At 29.8% G+C, this 19,309-nt stretch overlaps 1 protein-coding gene across 1 annotated transcript in view; it reads right to left on the minus strand.

The window, feature by feature from the left end:
- Positions 1 to 493: 493 nt before the first annotated feature.
- Positions 494 to 19,309, minus strand: part of LOC148282164 (uncharacterized) — a 33,418-nt gene continuing 14,602 nt past the window's right edge. Inside the window, exons 7-13 of the mRNA XM_088225534.1 lie at positions 14,415 to 14,477; positions 13,477 to 13,592; positions 12,526 to 12,685; positions 10,830 to 11,082; positions 7,177 to 7,287; positions 3,337 to 3,473; positions 494 to 1,693 (exon numbers count right to left, since the gene is read on the minus strand). Coding sequence (XP_088081660.1) covers positions 1,582 to 1,693; positions 3,337 to 3,473; positions 7,177 to 7,287; positions 10,830 to 11,082; positions 12,526 to 12,685; positions 13,477 to 13,592; positions 14,415 to 14,477 — 952 coding nt within the window. The 3' untranslated portion in view covers positions 494 to 1,581. The remainder of the gene's footprint in view (positions 1,694 to 3,336; positions 3,474 to 7,176; positions 7,288 to 10,829; positions 11,083 to 12,525; positions 12,686 to 13,476; positions 13,593 to 14,414; positions 14,478 to 19,309) is intronic.

Consider the following 19,309-nt stretch of genomic DNA (forward strand, 5'->3'; position numbering starts at 1 on the left):
ATAGTATGCATAATTAATTTCTAATAATTTAATTCAATCAGACCCTTTGCACATCTCAAAGTCCGATTATCTCAGAAGAACATATTCTGATCTCACTGTTTCTTTAGGCTAGCGATATAATAAAACAACATATGCATTTTTTTCACCTGCCATCTTAATAACATTGTACGCGTCACTGTTTTTTTTTTCAACTTTTTATTTCATCGGCAAATATAATAATATCAAGTCCATAGGTAAACTTGTGTTTATTTCAATACTCTATGACGTATTAGGTTAGGCCATGTCTAAATTGATTAAATTTACTCTCCATTATGAATAGGTCATGTAAATCAGATGGCAGTTTAGTGTTTTGTCCAGTTTTTAGCAACTAACCTGTACCTGTACCTGAAGAAATTAAGGAAAGCGTGGAGCAAATGCAAAATAAAAACCAACTTTTTTATTTATCTTTTTGCACCACAACAGGCCTAAAGACCCAATTACAATGGTGAATTAGAATTACAATACATAACACCTAGGCTTGAGAAAAATCACATTTCAAATGAAATGATATAACTTTATATAACATTAGTTAAATATATATTTAAACATAATAAACTTATTGGATTATAAAATGGCATAAATTACTTTGATAATACTATTAATATAGTTATACGTAGACAAGTTTCGAGATTACTATCTCATCATCAGGATATACAGGGTGTTATTTAAATCCTGTCACATCCGAAATCACGATGATCAGTATGAGCAAGAAGACATATTGGCACATTAAAATAATTTTTTAGAAGGAATAAAGTTTGATAAAATAAAATATTTAAATAAACAAATGATTGCTAACTTCTGCATGAGAGAAACTAGGAGAGGGTAGGGGGGAGGGGAGAGTCTGACACACCGTTTACCCCGCGACCGCGCCTTCCTCGCTTTTCCCCTGCAGAAGTTAGCAACCATTTGTTCTTTTTAATATTTTATTTTTACAAATTTTCTTCGTTCTAAATTTTTTTTTAATATGCCAATATGTCTTCTTGCCCATACTGATCATTGTGGTTTCGGATGTGACAGAGTTTAAAGAACACCCAGTATACCAACTAAGAATCACTCGCGTCACTATTTATGGTATAAAATTTTGAAAAAAGGAGAATTAAATAGAGAAACAAGATTATTTGAATAATATCGGGAATATTTTAAAAAGATAACTTAAAGTAAATGAACTTATTATTTATGATGGGAAGTGTTTGGTTATTACCTGTTATTGTTCAAATCGAAGACCACTTTTATTAATATGTAAAACGTATCGACCTGTTATTTTTATTTTCTCTCCCTTTTTCATTAAATAGTGACGCTTACAATTTTAATTAAGTATAACTGTTAGTAAATCAAAGTGATTTAAACGAATTTATAAATAAGCATAAAACGTAATATAACCACAAAGTGAAAAATGTTTATGATTTTAAATATAAAACATAATAGTAAATCTTAAAATTAAAAAAGTATAATTGTTATTTTACAAATATAATGGATTAATTAGAACCTTTATTTTAAATAACGAAAAATTATAATTTCTGCACGCATTTAAAAAAAAAATCTTTAATCAATCATCAACGTCTTAAATGACCCTTGGTTAAGGATATCGTCGGCATTTTGTATTGGACGCATAGTTTCATCCACAATCCAAGGTTTCTCATTAACGAAGAACTCTCTGGAATAAAACGATACATACACATTAAAAAATATACCTACATAAGTAATCAAAGACCTATACATGAATAGATTAATGCCTTTTGCCTGTTACAATATTTGAGTTTGTCAAAATGTTTGTCGACAAACGACTAGATTTCACCCCCTAGGGAGTCATTAAGATTACAACAGGGATGGAGAATACCTTAAATAAGGGAATATGGAAGTCTGGGCATTTACAGGGTTTATGACCTGTCATTGGCTGGTTTAAGTGGCCACTTTACACACTGTGTAACATTCACTGTTTTGCCCATGTTTGACCATCCATATTTCTTCAATTCTTCCATTTGTTGATTTTATTTTTATTTTTTTTTAATTTTCTTTTTAGTCAGGAAACATACAGTACAGTTACAAAGTTTAATATTTTACACAATTAGACTTAATTCTAGTGGACCAGTGAAGTTTCCATATTAAAAAGCAATTATATGTAAGGTTAATTATGAAAGCATAAAAAAGAGAAGGAAAAAGAAAACATAAATGAAAGTTGTTTAAAAATTAAAATTTAAGTGAAAAAAAGATATTTTAAGGTTTGTAGTTTGTAGTGAGTATTTACAAATGGAAATTATATTAAAAATGAAGAAAATTTGTAAGAGTAATTAAAAATTAAGAATGGAAATAAAGAATGAAAAACATTCTCAGGTGTAAAAATAAAATAAAATAGTAATAACATTTTTTTTAAAAAAGGAAAAACATAAACACATATTTATTTTAAGGGATTCAAAGAAACGATGAGAAGAATCTTTAAGTGAAATATAAGAAAATAAATTTAGGTCAATTTAAAAAACATCTTCAAAATTAATGACACATTATAGTAAGAGCAGCAATATATTGATTTTATTAACATATATAATATAAGTAATTAAAAGTAGTTTAAAAGTATAAAAACATGCCAATGGCAGCAGAGAAAAAAGAAAAAATAAAAAAGGAAGAATAAAAATAAATAAATAAATTTTAGTGAATTTAAATAGCTGAAACCTTTATTGTTGTGAAGAGATTCATCCGACTGAATTATTTCACATACTAGGCAACGCCTGACTGGTCCAAGAAGATGCCAACGAAACCAACTGGTCCAAGAAGAAGTTTAAAAATTGGAAAATTGTTTTCAGGCGTTGCCTAGTATATTACTATTTTTTTGAATAGTGCGAATTTATAAGCGGATCTATTACTCTACCAATACCACACCATACATATACAACTTGCATCTACCTTGGAACGGGTTCACCTATATACCATATACTCGTAGATAGATGCTACATTAAACTAATATTGGAAAACATACATAGTACATTTTACTCTACTATTAGGGATAATAGATTAATGTTTTTTAATGTATACAGTCGGTGGTTGTTATGCATGGGTTCGATTCCCGGTATGATTGATATAAAATATTTATTCAAAAGGGCGTTTTCACACTAGAATATTTCAAAGTTCCTGGACTAGTACCTGAAGCGTAAGACTAATCATCTTCATGTAATAAAAATGATCAAGATACACTGCGATTGATATGCACCATTATGTGCAGAAAGGGAATGGTGATGACGAGAAAGAGATTAAATTAATACAGAGAAGAGAAAAAAGTTATGTACTAGAAGAAGCATAAATTACCTGTTATCTTGAAGTAATTGCGTGCTTTTCATCCCTAGAGATACAATAGATTCTCCTGTGCCCCCATACTCACACGGTATCATCTCCTTTGGAACATAATCAAAAACTGTTTCAGAACCCTCCGTGTGCAAATGGATCTGAAAATAATTTAGAATAAAAATTGAGATAAAAAAATTAAAATACATCTAGAGTCTAGAGGCATCTTTCAGCGAGAAGATATTTATGTTTTTAAATGCCGGTATCTTTTTTTTCATCCTTCCATTATCAAACCGTTCTACATGACTACACCATATTATAATATACGAGTATGACCCTTTTTTAATACATTATTATTTTAGATAACATTCTCCTGTCCTAAACTTCTTTATTGAGTATCATCACTCGCATGTCATCGGAGGCAATACGTGATTTGGAAATTACCTTAGATTCAAAATTTGTGTTTGAGTCACATAACTGATATAAAAAACTAATCATTAAAAATGTTGGGATTCATCCATAGGACCACGATACCATTTTAAAACCATTAATCTTCTATAAAATTATACAACTCTCTAGTAAAAAGTAAAATAGAATACGGATCAACCATTTGGAATCCACATTACAAAAAATATATATGTGTTGTTGAATCTGTATAAAAAAAATTCTTAGACTTTTATCACAGAAATGTCAATTGAGTTCTAAACTAAATAGTTACGAAAAGAGACTTCAAAACTTTAGAAACTAGAAGAAAGGTAAACGACTTCTTATGTTTATATAAGATTGTAAATGGTAAATTGGAAAGTTCAAGCTGTTTAAGTACTATAAAAGTTTTTTTTTATGGTCATACCTTAAGTTATAGATGACTGGAAAGAGAACATCGATAAAAATAAATATGTAATTGCAGTGTTTTTAGGTTTTAAAAGAGTGTTCGAAACCATTGACAGAAATATAATCAGTAAAAAAATTAAAAATATTAGTATTCAAAACACGGAAATAAAATGGTTTGAAAATCACCTCAACAATCGCATGCAAATGACAAAGGTTAATAATTACACGTCGGATCAACAAAAAAATGATTTGAGAGTTCCACAAGGATCTTTTCTGGGACAACTATTATTTATTTTGTACATAAATGATATGACTTTAACATTGTCTGATTGCCAAGTTCGACTTTTTGCAGATAATACTTTGATTTATGCAGCTGATAACGAATATGATTCAGCAATAAGGAAAATAAATGCAGAATTAAAAACCGTCTCCAAATGGCTTAAAGCAAATAAGCTAAAACTAAATGTAGGAAATACAAAATGTATAATAATAGGTAAGAAACGCTGATTTCACAGTGATCACAGTATTGAATTAGATGGAGAAGTTCTTGAGAATGTTGAAAACATAAAATATCTAGGAGTTTGGATTAACTCTAAATTATCTTTTTCAAAAAATGCAGACTATACTAATATGAAAATCGCAAAGAAGGTACCTAACAGGGATGTTAGGAAGGATAAGGAATAAATTAGACATTAAAACCTCTCTGCTGATATTAAAAAGTATTATCGTTCCCCACATTGATTATTGCTCCAGTATTTTATATTTAAGTAATGAAGGAGATCTAAAGAGACTCCAAATAATACAAAACAAAGCGATGAGGATAATATTAAGATGTGGGAGACGAACAAAAGTTAAGAAAATGATTCAACTTCTAGATATCATGACAATTGATCAAAGAATCAAATTCAATGTTGCTAATGAAATAAACAAAATTATTAAAGGAATAGTTCCGAGATATTTTCAAAATAAACTAAAAAATAATGAGTTCTTTCATAACTATGCAACAAGAGGATCTAAAAATATAAGACTGGAAAAGAAATCAAATGCTATGTCCCAGAACTGCCTTATGTACAAGGGAATACAATTATTTGAGGAAATGCCAGAAAGCATAAAAAATTAAATAAATGTAAATATATTTAAAATTAAATGTTAAAAGTATATATGTGAAAAATATAAGGTAATATATTTTTATTTATTTATTTATTTAACTTTTTGTACATAATGTTATTTGTACATTGGCGGGCTTATTGCCAAATGGCAATTTCTTCCAACCAACCAATAAAATAAAAGTTTTATTTTTATTATTCAAGTTACAGAACATATTCAATAGGGAAAAAAAAAGAATAAAAATTTAAAGATATATAAAAATAGAAATAAACGTATTTGTTTACAAATTACCTTAAATCGAAACTATTACTCAATGGGAAAAAGGAAAAAAGAGGAAAGAGGAAAAAGGAAAGGAGGGGAGATTAAGGAAGAGAAAGGAGATGTTTCTTCAGACGTGATTTAAACAGAGATAATGTAGTAACATCTTTGATGGTGGATGGGAGATGATTCCACAGTCGAGCCGCATGGACACTATATGAGTTAGAGAAGAAAGAGGAATTGTGTATGGGTATTAAAAGAGTGCCTTGAGAATGAGAACGAAGAGGTAAACCATGAACTGATATGCGTTGAAATTTTTCACACAGGTATATAGGAGCGTTAGGACTATGAAGTACATTGAACAGAAGTGAGAGGGAGTGATAGTCTCTCCGCTGTCTAATTTTGAGCCATTTCAGTTGCCTACGATAATCAGAAATGTGGTCATATTTCCTAAGACCAAAAATGTACCTTATGCATGTATTCTGAAGTCGTTCAAGTTTATCGAGTTGCTCACAGCTTAAATCAGTCATGGAAACATCAGCGTAATCTAGAATGGGTAGTAGTAATGCTTGTACAAGAGTGCATTTAGTACTAATGGGTAAGAATTTTTGCAACCTTCTAAGTGAGTGTAGACTGAAAAATATTTTGCGGCTTAATTCATTAGTATGAGCTCGCCAGCAGAGATGTTCATCCATTAGTACTCCTAGATTTTTTTACGGATTTCCTGTACGGAATATTGGTACCATTGACAATAAGAGGATTAAGTGAAGGTATGTCTAGCTTACTAAGCAATCTTTGACTATATAGTGTAAATATTGAATATAATGAATGAAAATGTACATATAAAACAGTGAATATTATAAATTAGAATATTAGGTGTATAATAGTGATAAATAATGTTAGAATAAGTATAGATGTAAATATTGTGTTGTAAATATATATTATACTATGTTAATCATAGAACTAAAAAAAAAAATATAATAAAAAAAAGGAACCCAAAAACATTCCACATAGATTAATTTAAGAATAATGTGTCCTTCTTCAATCCAGTGTTAAGAATGTACAGATTATACAACACCACTGAAAACGTAGAGTTCGTCATTTTGACGCTGTATTGTTTAGGTTTAAGAAGTGTGTACAAAATGCGTATTAATTTTATACATTTAATTTTGATCTATTACATTGCTGATTTTGTTTCGATGCACATTTTGTTTATTGTTTTTATTAGTATTTTATATTTTTTTTATTAGTTTTATATTGATAAATTATTATTTTTTAAAAATTTAATTTTGATCATTTTTATGGTTAATTTTATTTAAATACGTATTTTATTTATGTTTATTTTATTATTAATTCATACAATTTTTGTTTTTTTTTTCAATTTTTACAATAATTTATATTTAATTTAATAATTTATTTTGCTCATTTTATATAAATATGTATTTAGTTAGTGTTTAAATATAATTGATGAAAAATAAGTAGTGTCTAATTTTTTTATTATTTCAATATTTATGTGTATTAAGTATTATTTTTCATTGTTTGTAAACCAAATAAATAAATAAATCTCTGTTATGACGATGTATGCATCGATTTCTTACCGCAAAATATCACATCCACTCTGCTTTAATCATCTCAGCTATTAAACTTCTCAAATGCATGTTTACTTACGTTTTTAAGAGATTTTTCCATTAACCCAGGCCTGAAGAGAAGAAACATTTTTTCATAAAAAGGTGTAATGTTAATAAAGTGCATCTGTTTTGGTTTGAGTGGATATCCTTGCTGAAAAGAATAGAACGAAATTTAGTTTAAAAGTTATCCTTATTAGCTAAAAATCATAAAATTTAGAGGTTGTTTACATTTGTTATAAAAACATTGGCATTAGCATCGTGAATCTGTAATTAAAAACGATTAACGTAAAATATTATAATTGGAATCGAGGTATAACGGTAACATTTAGCAGATTACAGTCATCACAATTTTGCATTTTTGTACAGTAGTTATCATTTTTGTCAATTTGGGAAATCTAATAATACTATCAGATGTAGAAAATGCAATGGAAAAAAAACGGTTGAATAAAACAAATGACATCATATTTTTTAAAAGTAAACAAGTAATATTATTTATTTATTCACACTCTTTATCGAAATACAATTCCATATTCACTTTGCCCAGCTAACAAGGGTACATACCCCGTCCCAAGCTAGGCAATTACATTTTTATATATTATAATAGTTAACAAATTAATATAGAGCACAGACAAACAAAATATAAACTTATTCGGATACACATTTTGATTCATATACATACAGAATATGTTATACGAAATATGTTATAATATTTTCATTAGCATGTTTGATAAATAAAACAAAAAAACTAGAAATTTTAATTACTAATATGAGGAATTATTTGGGAATGTTGAAATCTAGGCATTTTAAAAATTAAAATTCTTTGTAAATAAAAAATATTGATATATAAAATGTTACATGAGGGTAAGATGATCAAATAAGAATTTAAAATAAGAATTCAAAAACTATTATTTAAAAAAATCTGTTTCTTTATAAAAAATCTGTTTTTACACTATAAATTTAAGATGTTTCTATTCATTCGTATCAAACACACACTCACCCTGTCCATGAACCTACTCTCACGCCCATAAACACACCCTCACATATTCACATACCTATCAAAACCACGCTCCACTTTCTAACCCACGCATTCCCACACACAAAAACTCGCACACTTGCACTGGACTTTTATAATTGTATTTATGTGGAAAACTTAATTGGCTTTATTTTATGTTTTTTTTATCATGTTGTATATATTTTTTTGTATTGCTGTGGTTTTTCTGAATGAATAAAAAAAAATTAAGAAATCAGTTCAGGGACAGTGATATATTAAATATATATTGTATAAAAATATATAATACAATTGTTTATTTATAAATTATTAAATTATAAAATAGATTGCCCCGAACTGTAAACTTTTATAAACTTTCGTATTCCACATAGACCAACAAGACTTAATTTTTGATTTTACAGTCATCATCATGGTACTAATTATTCGCATACAGCGACTTACAAATCAATCAATACAGTGATGATTTATATTTTTATATTTTATACCACGCCGCTGATGATCAATCCCTGTGTTTGGAAAAAGAATTAACAATTAAAAATTCAAATAACGATTAGTTCTTCACTTTTGTTTTAACTTTTTACTCTTGCGTGTATAATTATTTTTTAAATTTATTATTGTTAAGTAATTATATTTATATATTTATATAAACCATGAAGTAAACTTTTTGATTTACCTTTTAAAGCGCTTTCTTTTTCTTCTCTTTTTTCTTTTTCGTCCCTTCCTCTTTTTTAAAACTGCTATTTTATTTATTATTTTTTTTAATTCGAAAGAAATATTTGCGTTCTCAGGATTTACCCAAATATTTAATTTTGAGGGCCATTTTTAACGAGTTGTAAATAACTCACTATTAGAAAATGAGAATCAAGTTGGGGTAGAGTAGGATTCGAACCACGGACCTTTGGTCCGTGAGTCCGAGACACTGGCCACAGGACCACAACCCGATTTTCTTTAATATACCTTTCTTTTATAAAGGTAAACATTTATATTTGTTCCAGATGTAATATTTCTTTTTTATATATAAATGCCCATTAAAGGGTGGAAGCGCTAATTGGTCAAATAAATAAGTGGAAATGTACCAAGTATTTTTAAATTAATAACTTACATGTTGTTTTTTAGATATTAACGTTTGTTCTATGTCATTTAAAAGCCCACTGAGCGTAGGTAGAATAAATAAATAAATTAGACGGGACAATGGTCTTATAAATAGAAGATCGGTTCTCAGTATTTAGATTGCTTCTCAGAATACAGTACCGGTATTTAAGGGACGCTTTGTTCTTATCTCTTTGTCCTTCCCAAAACAATTTCTCGAATAATCTTGAAATTTAGTGTAAACGCTTCGTATTAATTAGTTTATTTATGAGATTCAAATTGTATATCAATGAGTACTCTTTATTAGTAATGCGATTGCCGACTTCTTTGTACCAGTTGCATTAAATTATTCATTTATTTGACACTTTAAATATATATATATATAAAAGCGGAGAAATTGCCTTAAAGTAATTCATTCCTACCTACACAAACCATTCAGTTTGAGAAAATAAGTATGCTGTACGTATTTGGACATATTCGAGGTAATTTTTATATTAAAATTAAACAATGTTTGATTATGTCCAAATGCTTGCAGACTGGCTGGATTTCCTCCCTAGGGAGTTGTTTATATTTAAATTTATTTCAACAGAGAGGGAAAAAGTTTTTGAGAAGGGAATATGGAAGTCTAGGCATTTACAGGGTTCAGCCGGATGAATCTCACCCACGTGATAAAGGTTTCAGCTCTTTCACTTCACAAAAGTCAACAGATGGAAGAGTTGAGGAAATGTGGATGTTCAAACATGGGCAGAATGGTGAATGTTACACAGTGTGTAAAGTGGCCACTTAAACCAGCCAATGACAGATCATAAGCCCTGTAAATGCCTAGACTTCCATATTCCCTTCTCGAAAACTTTTTCCCTCTCTGTTGAAATAAAATTAAAATCAAACACTGATTTGAGTCTACTTAAAATCATTTACTTTATTTTTAAACAAAAAACAAAAAAATTGGCAATCGTTTCGCCTTGTTAGGGCATTTTCAAACTTATTTGAAGATTAAATGGACAGAAGGTCGTTAGATAATTTTAGGTACTTAAGTTTTAATTAATTGAACGTATAAGTTACAGCATAATTTTTACATGCATAAACTATATATTTGTATTATATTTTCTTTACCAATGTGTAGAATTTGTGGAAATCTGTTTTTGGTTCTGAGTTTATACAATATATCTGTTTTTTTATATATATTTTTTATTAATAAATTTCATAAAAGGTAAAAAAAATAAAAAAATACTGTTTACCATTGTATACTTTTCTCGATGTTTTTGTTCTTTTTTTAATACTATGCTATTTTTTGTTGTATTTTTTCACTGGTTTTATTGTAATTATGTAAAAGGTTCATGGAAACGAAAATAAATAAATAAATATAACAAATATTTCACGTCGACCCTACAAGGAATCGAAATTGGGATGGGACCTCAAACATGGTAGGCGAGCGCGTAGACCACTACGCTACGAGGCGGACTTATCTCCATTTGATTCCCTTTTTCAGGTATTTTCCTGTTGAGACAAATTCCCTAGTCCTGGATATTTGTTCTACTTCGCAGACAGAACTGTATTTTTAACCCGTCCGAATACTGAGATAAAATATGAATTACCTGATTGAGCACTGATATCATTTTCAAAGTTGATAATGGCAGCTGTCCAAGCATTTTCAATGTCGAGTGGTGACAATCGATGATTACCACAACTCCTAAACTCCTCGGTTCCAATTCCAACATCAAATCCATCAACATGTACGCATACTTAATCACGTCATGAATGTCCAGGTCATCTGGATTATGTGGTTTATATCTCAAAAACAAAACCCGATAATTATCTTTGGTTTTTCCAGGGAGATTGACCAGATCTCTAAAAATATAAAAACATCCATGTTGGAAAGGGAGCATTGTGAAAAATCGCTAATCTTAATATATATACAGGATGTTCTTTAAACCCTGTCACATCCGAAACCACGATGATCAGTATGGGCAAGAATACATATTAGCACATTTTAAAAAACATTTGGAACGAACAAATTTTTTTTAAATAAAATAATTCAAAAAACTTATGGTTGCGTACTTCTGCAGAGGAGAAGCGAGGAGGGGCCCCGCCGCGTGGTTGACGGTATATAAGATCCCCCCCCCCTCGTTTCGCCTCTGCAGAAGTAAGCAACTATTTGTTTTTTTAAATATTTTATTTTTGTAAATTTTATTTTTTCTAAAAATTTATTTTAATGTGCTAATATGTCTTCTTGCTCATAATGATCATCGTGGTTTCGGATGTGACAGGGTTTAAAGAACACCCGTTATATAATTCTTCTGTACGTGTGATGTCACTGAACTCCTCCTAAATGGCTTGACTGATTTACGTGCAGTTTTAAGCGAAATGTAGATCTTTGCTTTGCACGTGTTTGTAGATTTTAAAATTATTATTCTATCAAATCTGTAAAAAAAAAGTTAGAAGCATAAATCATTTTTTCATCGACCTACCAGGGTTGCTTTCGACGAGAATGCATGTACAAAAAAATGGAAGGATGTTGTTTTTTTGTGTCTAAAAAAGTTTGTTTTTGAATGTTTACAAACAACATTCGCTTTTTATGGATTCCAATCAGATTCTTTCCCAACATTCCTTATAATTTCTTCCCATTTATTTCTTTTTACTGGATTTTTGTAATACTAAAATATTATTAATTGACATTTAATACAATTTTGAAAATGGCATTCATGAATAAAGTGCACCCCTGTTGGTGAGAAGAGCCGAGATTGACGTTTGCAAAAAGAATTCTTTATATGAAAATAAATTATTTTACGTTTTGGAATTCAACAATAAACAAGTACCTAAGTACCTACTTAAATTCAATATTTAGATATTAATAATTTTTATTTTTGGAATTCAATCACAAACAAGTACCTAGGTACCTACTTATTTATTTTTTAAAAATACAAGCTAATAATGCCCAGTCAGCCCGAATAGTCAGCCCAACAAGTCAGCTCAACGCAGTCACTCAGTTCCAGCATGTAGTCCAAGTGCAGCCGGTTAGACTCCTCATCGCCGTGACACTCGCGCTATATAATTAAATTCGTTATTTATTCGCCATAGAATCATTACGCATTGAACAGCAACCTCGTGTCTTTTGTCAACCCCTAACTGGGGTAGGAGTTCTAACCCTCAGCAACCTATATATATGTTAGTAATATCACTAAGAATTATGCTATGATTTTTATCAACTAATACATATTTGTTTAGTTTTGTTCTTATATGTTACATGTAAAAGGCATTGAGTGTTGTAAAAAAATGTACATTATAACTTACACCATATCAGAAATAATTTTTAATTTTTCGGAAAATGGGTCTCTGTCCCAGAAAATACTTCGTATATTAGATTTAATAGTACAAAACTTATCAATAAAGCTTTTGGTTTTTTGAAGGCTATGCTTGCATCTATAAATGAACAATTTTATGATTTTGTCACCTGAAAAAAAAAACTTGATAAAAAAATCACTCAATAAAATTGTTCGTCGATTCAAGTCTATACGCGTACGTTTTTATAATGTATGTACAATTATTTTTTGAATTCCGCTGTCTGATAAAGGATTCAAAAACATCACAAAAGTTTAAATATGCCAAGTTTTAGAAAATAAACTGAACTGCTTTAACTCTTGTGTGGCTGTGATGTCACACTAGTCGACATAGGATACAAGACTTGATATATATCTCTTATTTTTTAAAATGATCAATTCTTATTTTTTGCAATCTTTAAGTTGACATTTTCACACCGGATTTGGAAATAAAAATTTGTATAACTATGCTAGATATCAATGCAAAAATATATTTATCCTTGCTACCCAAAGAATGAATGTCCGCTAATTCAGCAACACATCTGTATGAGATAAAGCACGAAGATATAACTCATAACAAAGAAGACAGAGACGCTGTTCTGTGGCGGGTGTTGTGTAAACCAGATTTAGTCTTCAGCCGGTGAGACCAGTGATGGTTGACGCACGCGCGTAATATGAGCGGCGTGGCGTATTTATGATATTCAATTTATTTTGCTATAACAGGGCTAGATTATGTTTATTTGTATTAATTGGGGAAAATAAATTATTAAACAGTATGTCTCCATGTTTTTTTTTCAAATGTTTGAACTTTAGAATATTCCGTCTTTTACTAGCGGTAACACGATGTTACATCACCGCGCGGGATTCCTGCAAGACATAGGACTGTCTCTAATAAACCATAAAGTAAATAAATAAATAGATATACTCATGTGATCTGGTAAATGAGGTTGCGACTTAAGCCATTCCTTTATTATTTCCACTTCTTCAACTGATACAACTTTCTCTTCTTTTTCACTCATTTCTGCGGAATTAGGTACCAATTATAAGTTAGTTAAATGAATTAATGTCTTGCTTTGCTCGATGCAAAACTTCGTTATACATTGAATCGTTTTTAAGTTTATTGTAATCTTCTAAAAATAACGTACGCTCACCGATTGGAATATTTTTTGCTATTTTACATAACTCTTTTTACGGGGAATGGTGGGCACATTGAAATAATGCGAACCTGGCAATTTTAGAGCAGCAATCTGAGAAAAACATTAACTTGCTCTGTTACATTTTAGAAAAGGAAAACATCAACATTTGAGCATTTACAGGGACCTGCTATTGGTTAAATAAAAATATTATTTAGAGAACAAACTATGTGATTTTCCATATTAAATCATTTTACTACGCAGTTTGTACAAAATCGATAAAATAAATTTAATATGCTACCGACATCAGAACAAGACTCTTCCTTTGTCAAGGATTAAAAATAAACTAACGTACATATTATCTGTGATCGTCGTTTTGTAATGTCCACATGTTAACGGCTCCTTTGATGACAATTCTTGATGGTCATCAAAGGGGCCGTTTACAGATTATTATTGCAAAAAGAATTCCATATCTAAAAAAATTTTTTTTTTTTGGATTTCAATCATTAAAACAAGTACCTAGGTTCCTACCTAAATTCAGCATTTAAATATTAATAACTCATCACACGTACAGAAAAATTATGTATACTGCTGGTGATATTGCAATTTTGTATTTTGCTTTGGTCAATAGCAAACCACCCAATGACGAAACGAAAAGATTGAAATGTCGAACTCAATGTCAAAAATGTATACCTAAATAGTTTATCAGAAATTCGAATATCAAATATACGTTTGGTGGACCAGCTCATAGCAGACAAGCCAACGTTTGGGCAGGACAACGGCTGTCGGTCCGCTAGTTATAATATAAGATGTATCCAGGTACAAAATTAACGACAATAAAATATATACCTTTGAGAACCCTAATTTTCATGATTTACTTTTTTTTAAATGTTAATATAACTCAATGCTTTTTCTTTATTTTTAAATTTACAAGTACACTTAACCTAACATGAATAGATAGTTAAATAGCATTCGGTCACTATTAAAAAATAATCAGTTTTAGGGGTTAAGGAAAGCGTGGAAATGAAAAATAAAAACCAACTTTTTTATTTATCTTTTTGCACCACAACAGGCCTAAAGACTTAATTACAGTGGTGAATTAGAATTACAATACATAACACCTAGGCTTGAGAAAAATCACATTTCAAATGAAATTAAATATCTTTATATAAAATTAGTTAAAGATATATTTAAACATAATAAACTTATAGGATTATAAAATGGTATAAATTACTTTGATTTATAGTTATACGTAGACAAGTTTCGAGATTACCATCTCATCATCGGGATATATACTAACTAAGAATCACTCGCGTCACTATTTATGCTATAAAATTTTGAAGAAAGGAGAATGAAATAGAGAAACAAAATTATTTGAAAAACATCCGGAATATTTTAAAAAGATAACTTAAAGTAAATGAATTTACTATTTATGATGAGGAGTTTTTGGTTATTACCTGTTATTGTTTAAATCGAAGACCACTTTTATTCATATGTAAAATGTATCGGCCTGTTATTTTTATTTTCTTTCTCTTTTTATTTAAATAGTGGCGCTTGCAATTTTAATTAAGTATAACTGTAAATCTAAGTGATTTAAACGAATTTATAAATAAGCATAAAACGTAATATAACCACAAAGTAAAAAATGTTTATGATTTTAAAAATAAGACATAATAGTAAATCTTAAAATAAAAAATAGTAAAATTGTTATTTTACAAATAAAATAGCTTAATTGGAACTGGCTTATTGCATTTTATTTTAAATAACGAAAAATCATGGTCTTAAAATAATATTATTAGTTATAAAAATACTTTATAACCTGTAAAAAAGAGAAAAAAAATTAAGAAAGCAACACATATTAATAAAAAAAAACTATGTTTAGCAAACGATGATAAACTGCTAGGAAAACGGTTTATCGGAACTTACGTGTATTTTTATGTTTTTTTTGACCAAAAAACTTTGTCGCCAAACATTTCAACATATTTTGGTAAATATTTGTATAAAATCACATACCTACTGACTTTGCTATGTTTACCAAAACACCAATATTTTAAATCTACCAAGGCACACACCAAATTATAAGTATGTATTTACATAGGTGCCTAAAAAATATTCGTCCTTATGTGTTCAGTGTTTTAGTTCTAGACTACAGATTATGTTATTTGAATCTTTAATTATATAATTAGTTATAGGAAGATTAAAATTAATAGCTGATAACGATCTACATAAAATATATTTTTTATTTATAAATCATATAATAAAAAGTATCTTACAAAGTATAAAACATATGAATGAGGAACTTCAGCCCTATGGGAAAATGGATACTACAAATGTTTTCTTGCGCGCGGTAAAAATCAGAGCATTGTACGGTTAAGTTTCTTGAACATTTACAAAAAAATAATCTATTAAAAACTAACTACTTTGAACGACCTCACTAATTTATATGAATCAACCAATCAGAAGAGAGTTGTGAAGGATTTCCTGTTTACTTGCCGTCAACGGGCCAATCAACAGAATTGGCCGGGGAAAAGAGAACTTAAGGATTTATTTCAGAAATACAAAGCTTAAAAAATCATATCGCTGATAATACGATAATTGTTTTAAAAAAATGTTTGCTTAGTTTAATAGTGTATTATTATCAAAAAAATAATAAATTATAAAGCCACTGAGCTTCCTCATTACATTACCAGGAGTTGCTACAATTCAATTCGGGTCTTAAATTATACATTTTTTTTAAAATAAAAAAGCTCATGTCAAAAATACCGAAGCACTTTCATACCTAAATATAACACAACCAGTGGTGTAGTCCTATATAAAAAAGTACCGGAGCGCTCCGTCACCACTATGGTGAAGTAGGAGGGAAGATATTTTTTTGAAACGTATTATTTGTTCCTGACCAGAGCCGGAGCGCCGCTCCGCTCAGATAAAAAGTGCCGGAGCGCCGCTCCGGCGCGCTTCGGCTCGACTACGCCACTGAACACAACATGAGCCAAAAACCTTTTATATATTAATTTAAGACAATTTCTTCCTACCTACCTAAACCGTTCAGTTTGAGAGTAAATAGTAAGTAAATTGTGTAAGTAAATAGACAATTTAGATCTTACAATTTTATACAAAAATTAAAAACAAAGATTAAGAAAATAAAAATACATAAAAATTACCACTATACTATGAATGAATAGAGGAAAGGGGATGGGAAGGAAAGAAGAAGGATAAAGGAACAATTTGAATATTTAGATAGTGACATTTCAATCTTGACTTAAATGTAAAGAAAAAATAAAGAACTTTCTTACACAAACAAAATAAATATATAAAGCGCTTTCAAGAATGAGGGAAGTGGTACATCATAGAAGTAAGGGAGATAAGGTCGTTAACATTACATGCTACGCAGACGATGCAACCAAATTAGCAGCTCCGATGATGAGAACATATCTATTTCAGTTAGTAAGATAAAAAAGTTTTTTTTTCAATGTTTTGTTTGTAAAATCTTGAGCCACAGCGTCCTAAATTCTGAAGTGAGGGAACAAACGAGTAAAGTCTAGACAGCATCTGGAGTCATATTTCAAACACTCTCGTGGCCGTAGAAAAAGCTTTTATTTCGCGTATTTGCATACAAAATCCGCGAAATAAAAGCATTTTCTACGGCACCGCTGGATGCCTAAGAAATGTCGTAGTCGGGTTTAAAATAACGAAATTTGTTTAAAAATGTTACCAAATATGCCTCCTTTTCCTCAATATACCTATCGTTAATTGTAATACTATGTATATGGTAATTTATTGTACAAAGCAATAAAAACATGGGTGTATTTTTAAACTTGTCATGCTTATAATGTTTTTTTAAAATTATTTTAAATAATACATTGTGCAAAGTACACGCCAACCAGTGCCTCGATTATGATCACTTTTTTCATCTATATATATCGAGACGGTATACTTAACTTCTGTACTATCTGTATCTTACCTCGGTATGTTCCACCTACTTGTCATATCGACATCATATGATCGAAACAAGCCAATGGAATGACCGCAAACAATTAGTCCGCGTTCCTTACGTCATTAACATTTAAAATAAATCTCATTTATATTTTAAATGGGCTTCTGTAATAAAAAATGCTCACTTCAAAGCGATTATAATCTCCAATAAATCCCAATTCAAGCAAAAAATGCTCGCTTAAACATGAATTTTGTATGACTTTTGGAAATCACCTAGTCGGTACGCTTAACGATCGTCTGTATGTATCTACCGACTACAAAGCCAACTCCTATAACATCTCGATACATACACTCGAAAAGATAGTAAAACAGATGGAAAAAATAAAATAACTAAATTATTTATTTAGAGTGGTAACTTTCTGACGCATATAATATGTGTCTAATGCCTCGATACTCTTATTTGTTAATGGGACATAACCTAGCGACATTATTTTTACATCTAGGCGTTCGGTTTATTAAAGTGACAGTTATGTCGGAATTTAATTCTATTTCAATATTTACTTATTTCTCTTTCATATTTTTAATAGGCTTTTAAGAAAAAAAGTGCCAACTACAAAACGATTAAAAATTAAACGAAAAATTGCTCGGTGGAACAAAATTTTCGACAAATTTAATGCGTAGATAAACGTATCGAGGGGTACCAGACCCGTCGGAATAAACCGATGAACTTACATCAAAACTTTATGGTATCGGTAGTGTACCTTTGTAGTCGACCGGGGGACCTTTATCCTTAACTATGACGTCATACTGAAGCTATGTCATTTTAAAGCGTAGATATGTTTACCGTGACGTACGTTTCCCTTTGTTTCATATCGATGTACCTACCCAAAACTTGAAGGTGGGGGGTCGGTAGTATATCTTTATAATCGCTAGAGGGAATTTACCTTCAACTATACCGTCAAGGTGAAGGTGAAGGTATGACGTCTTTTTCTTCTCATCATTATCGAGGCTCAGGTATATCATTCAAATGTATAATATTTACATCTTGTAAAAATATGAGTGTATCGGAAAAAGCTTTTACTTTTACACAAAGTGACCGATTAGTCAAATAACTTTTTATCCGACCAATCCATCCAATCAAGTTCTAGTATGTTTTAATTAATCACGCAATAAATAAAAGGGTGTTTTGTACTGTAGGCACGAATAAACGCAACGGTTCTTACAAACCTTTTAAAAAATAATCATTAAATTAAAGGTAAAAAAAAATAACTGACGTAGGCGCTGTTTTCTTCTTTTTCCATAAATATGATTTTATTTATTAATTACATAAATATTATTACTTTGGTTTTTTTCCAACTGCGCGTCGTTGCGATTTGGAATTCGGCTGTGTTTTTCAGAAAAATGTTCAGGGGAAACAAAAAATATCCCAGATTTCAATTAAAATATTGGGGAAGGTTGTTTTTCTTAAATGAATACTTAATTTTAGCACTTTGTAAAAAGTGGAACGTTATCATTTTAATGGTGGTTAAATATATTTTTTGGCGTAAAAAACTAATTTAGTGAAATGAGCGTTGGGATAATCATTAGATCCTCCCAACGCTGCTGCGTATTTTGTTTTATACAGCGTTATTTTATACAGCATTAGTTTTAGTTGAATGTCCCCACAACTTAATGCTATATCTTATAATTTAT

Source organism: Micrasema longulum, unplaced genomic scaffold (genome assembly GCF_059751315.1).
Source record: "Micrasema longulum isolate JH-2025_06_02 unplaced genomic scaffold, ASM5975131v1 h1tg000371l, whole genome shotgun sequence".
NCBI lineage: Eukaryota > Metazoa > Arthropoda > Insecta > Trichoptera > Brachycentridae > Micrasema > Micrasema longulum.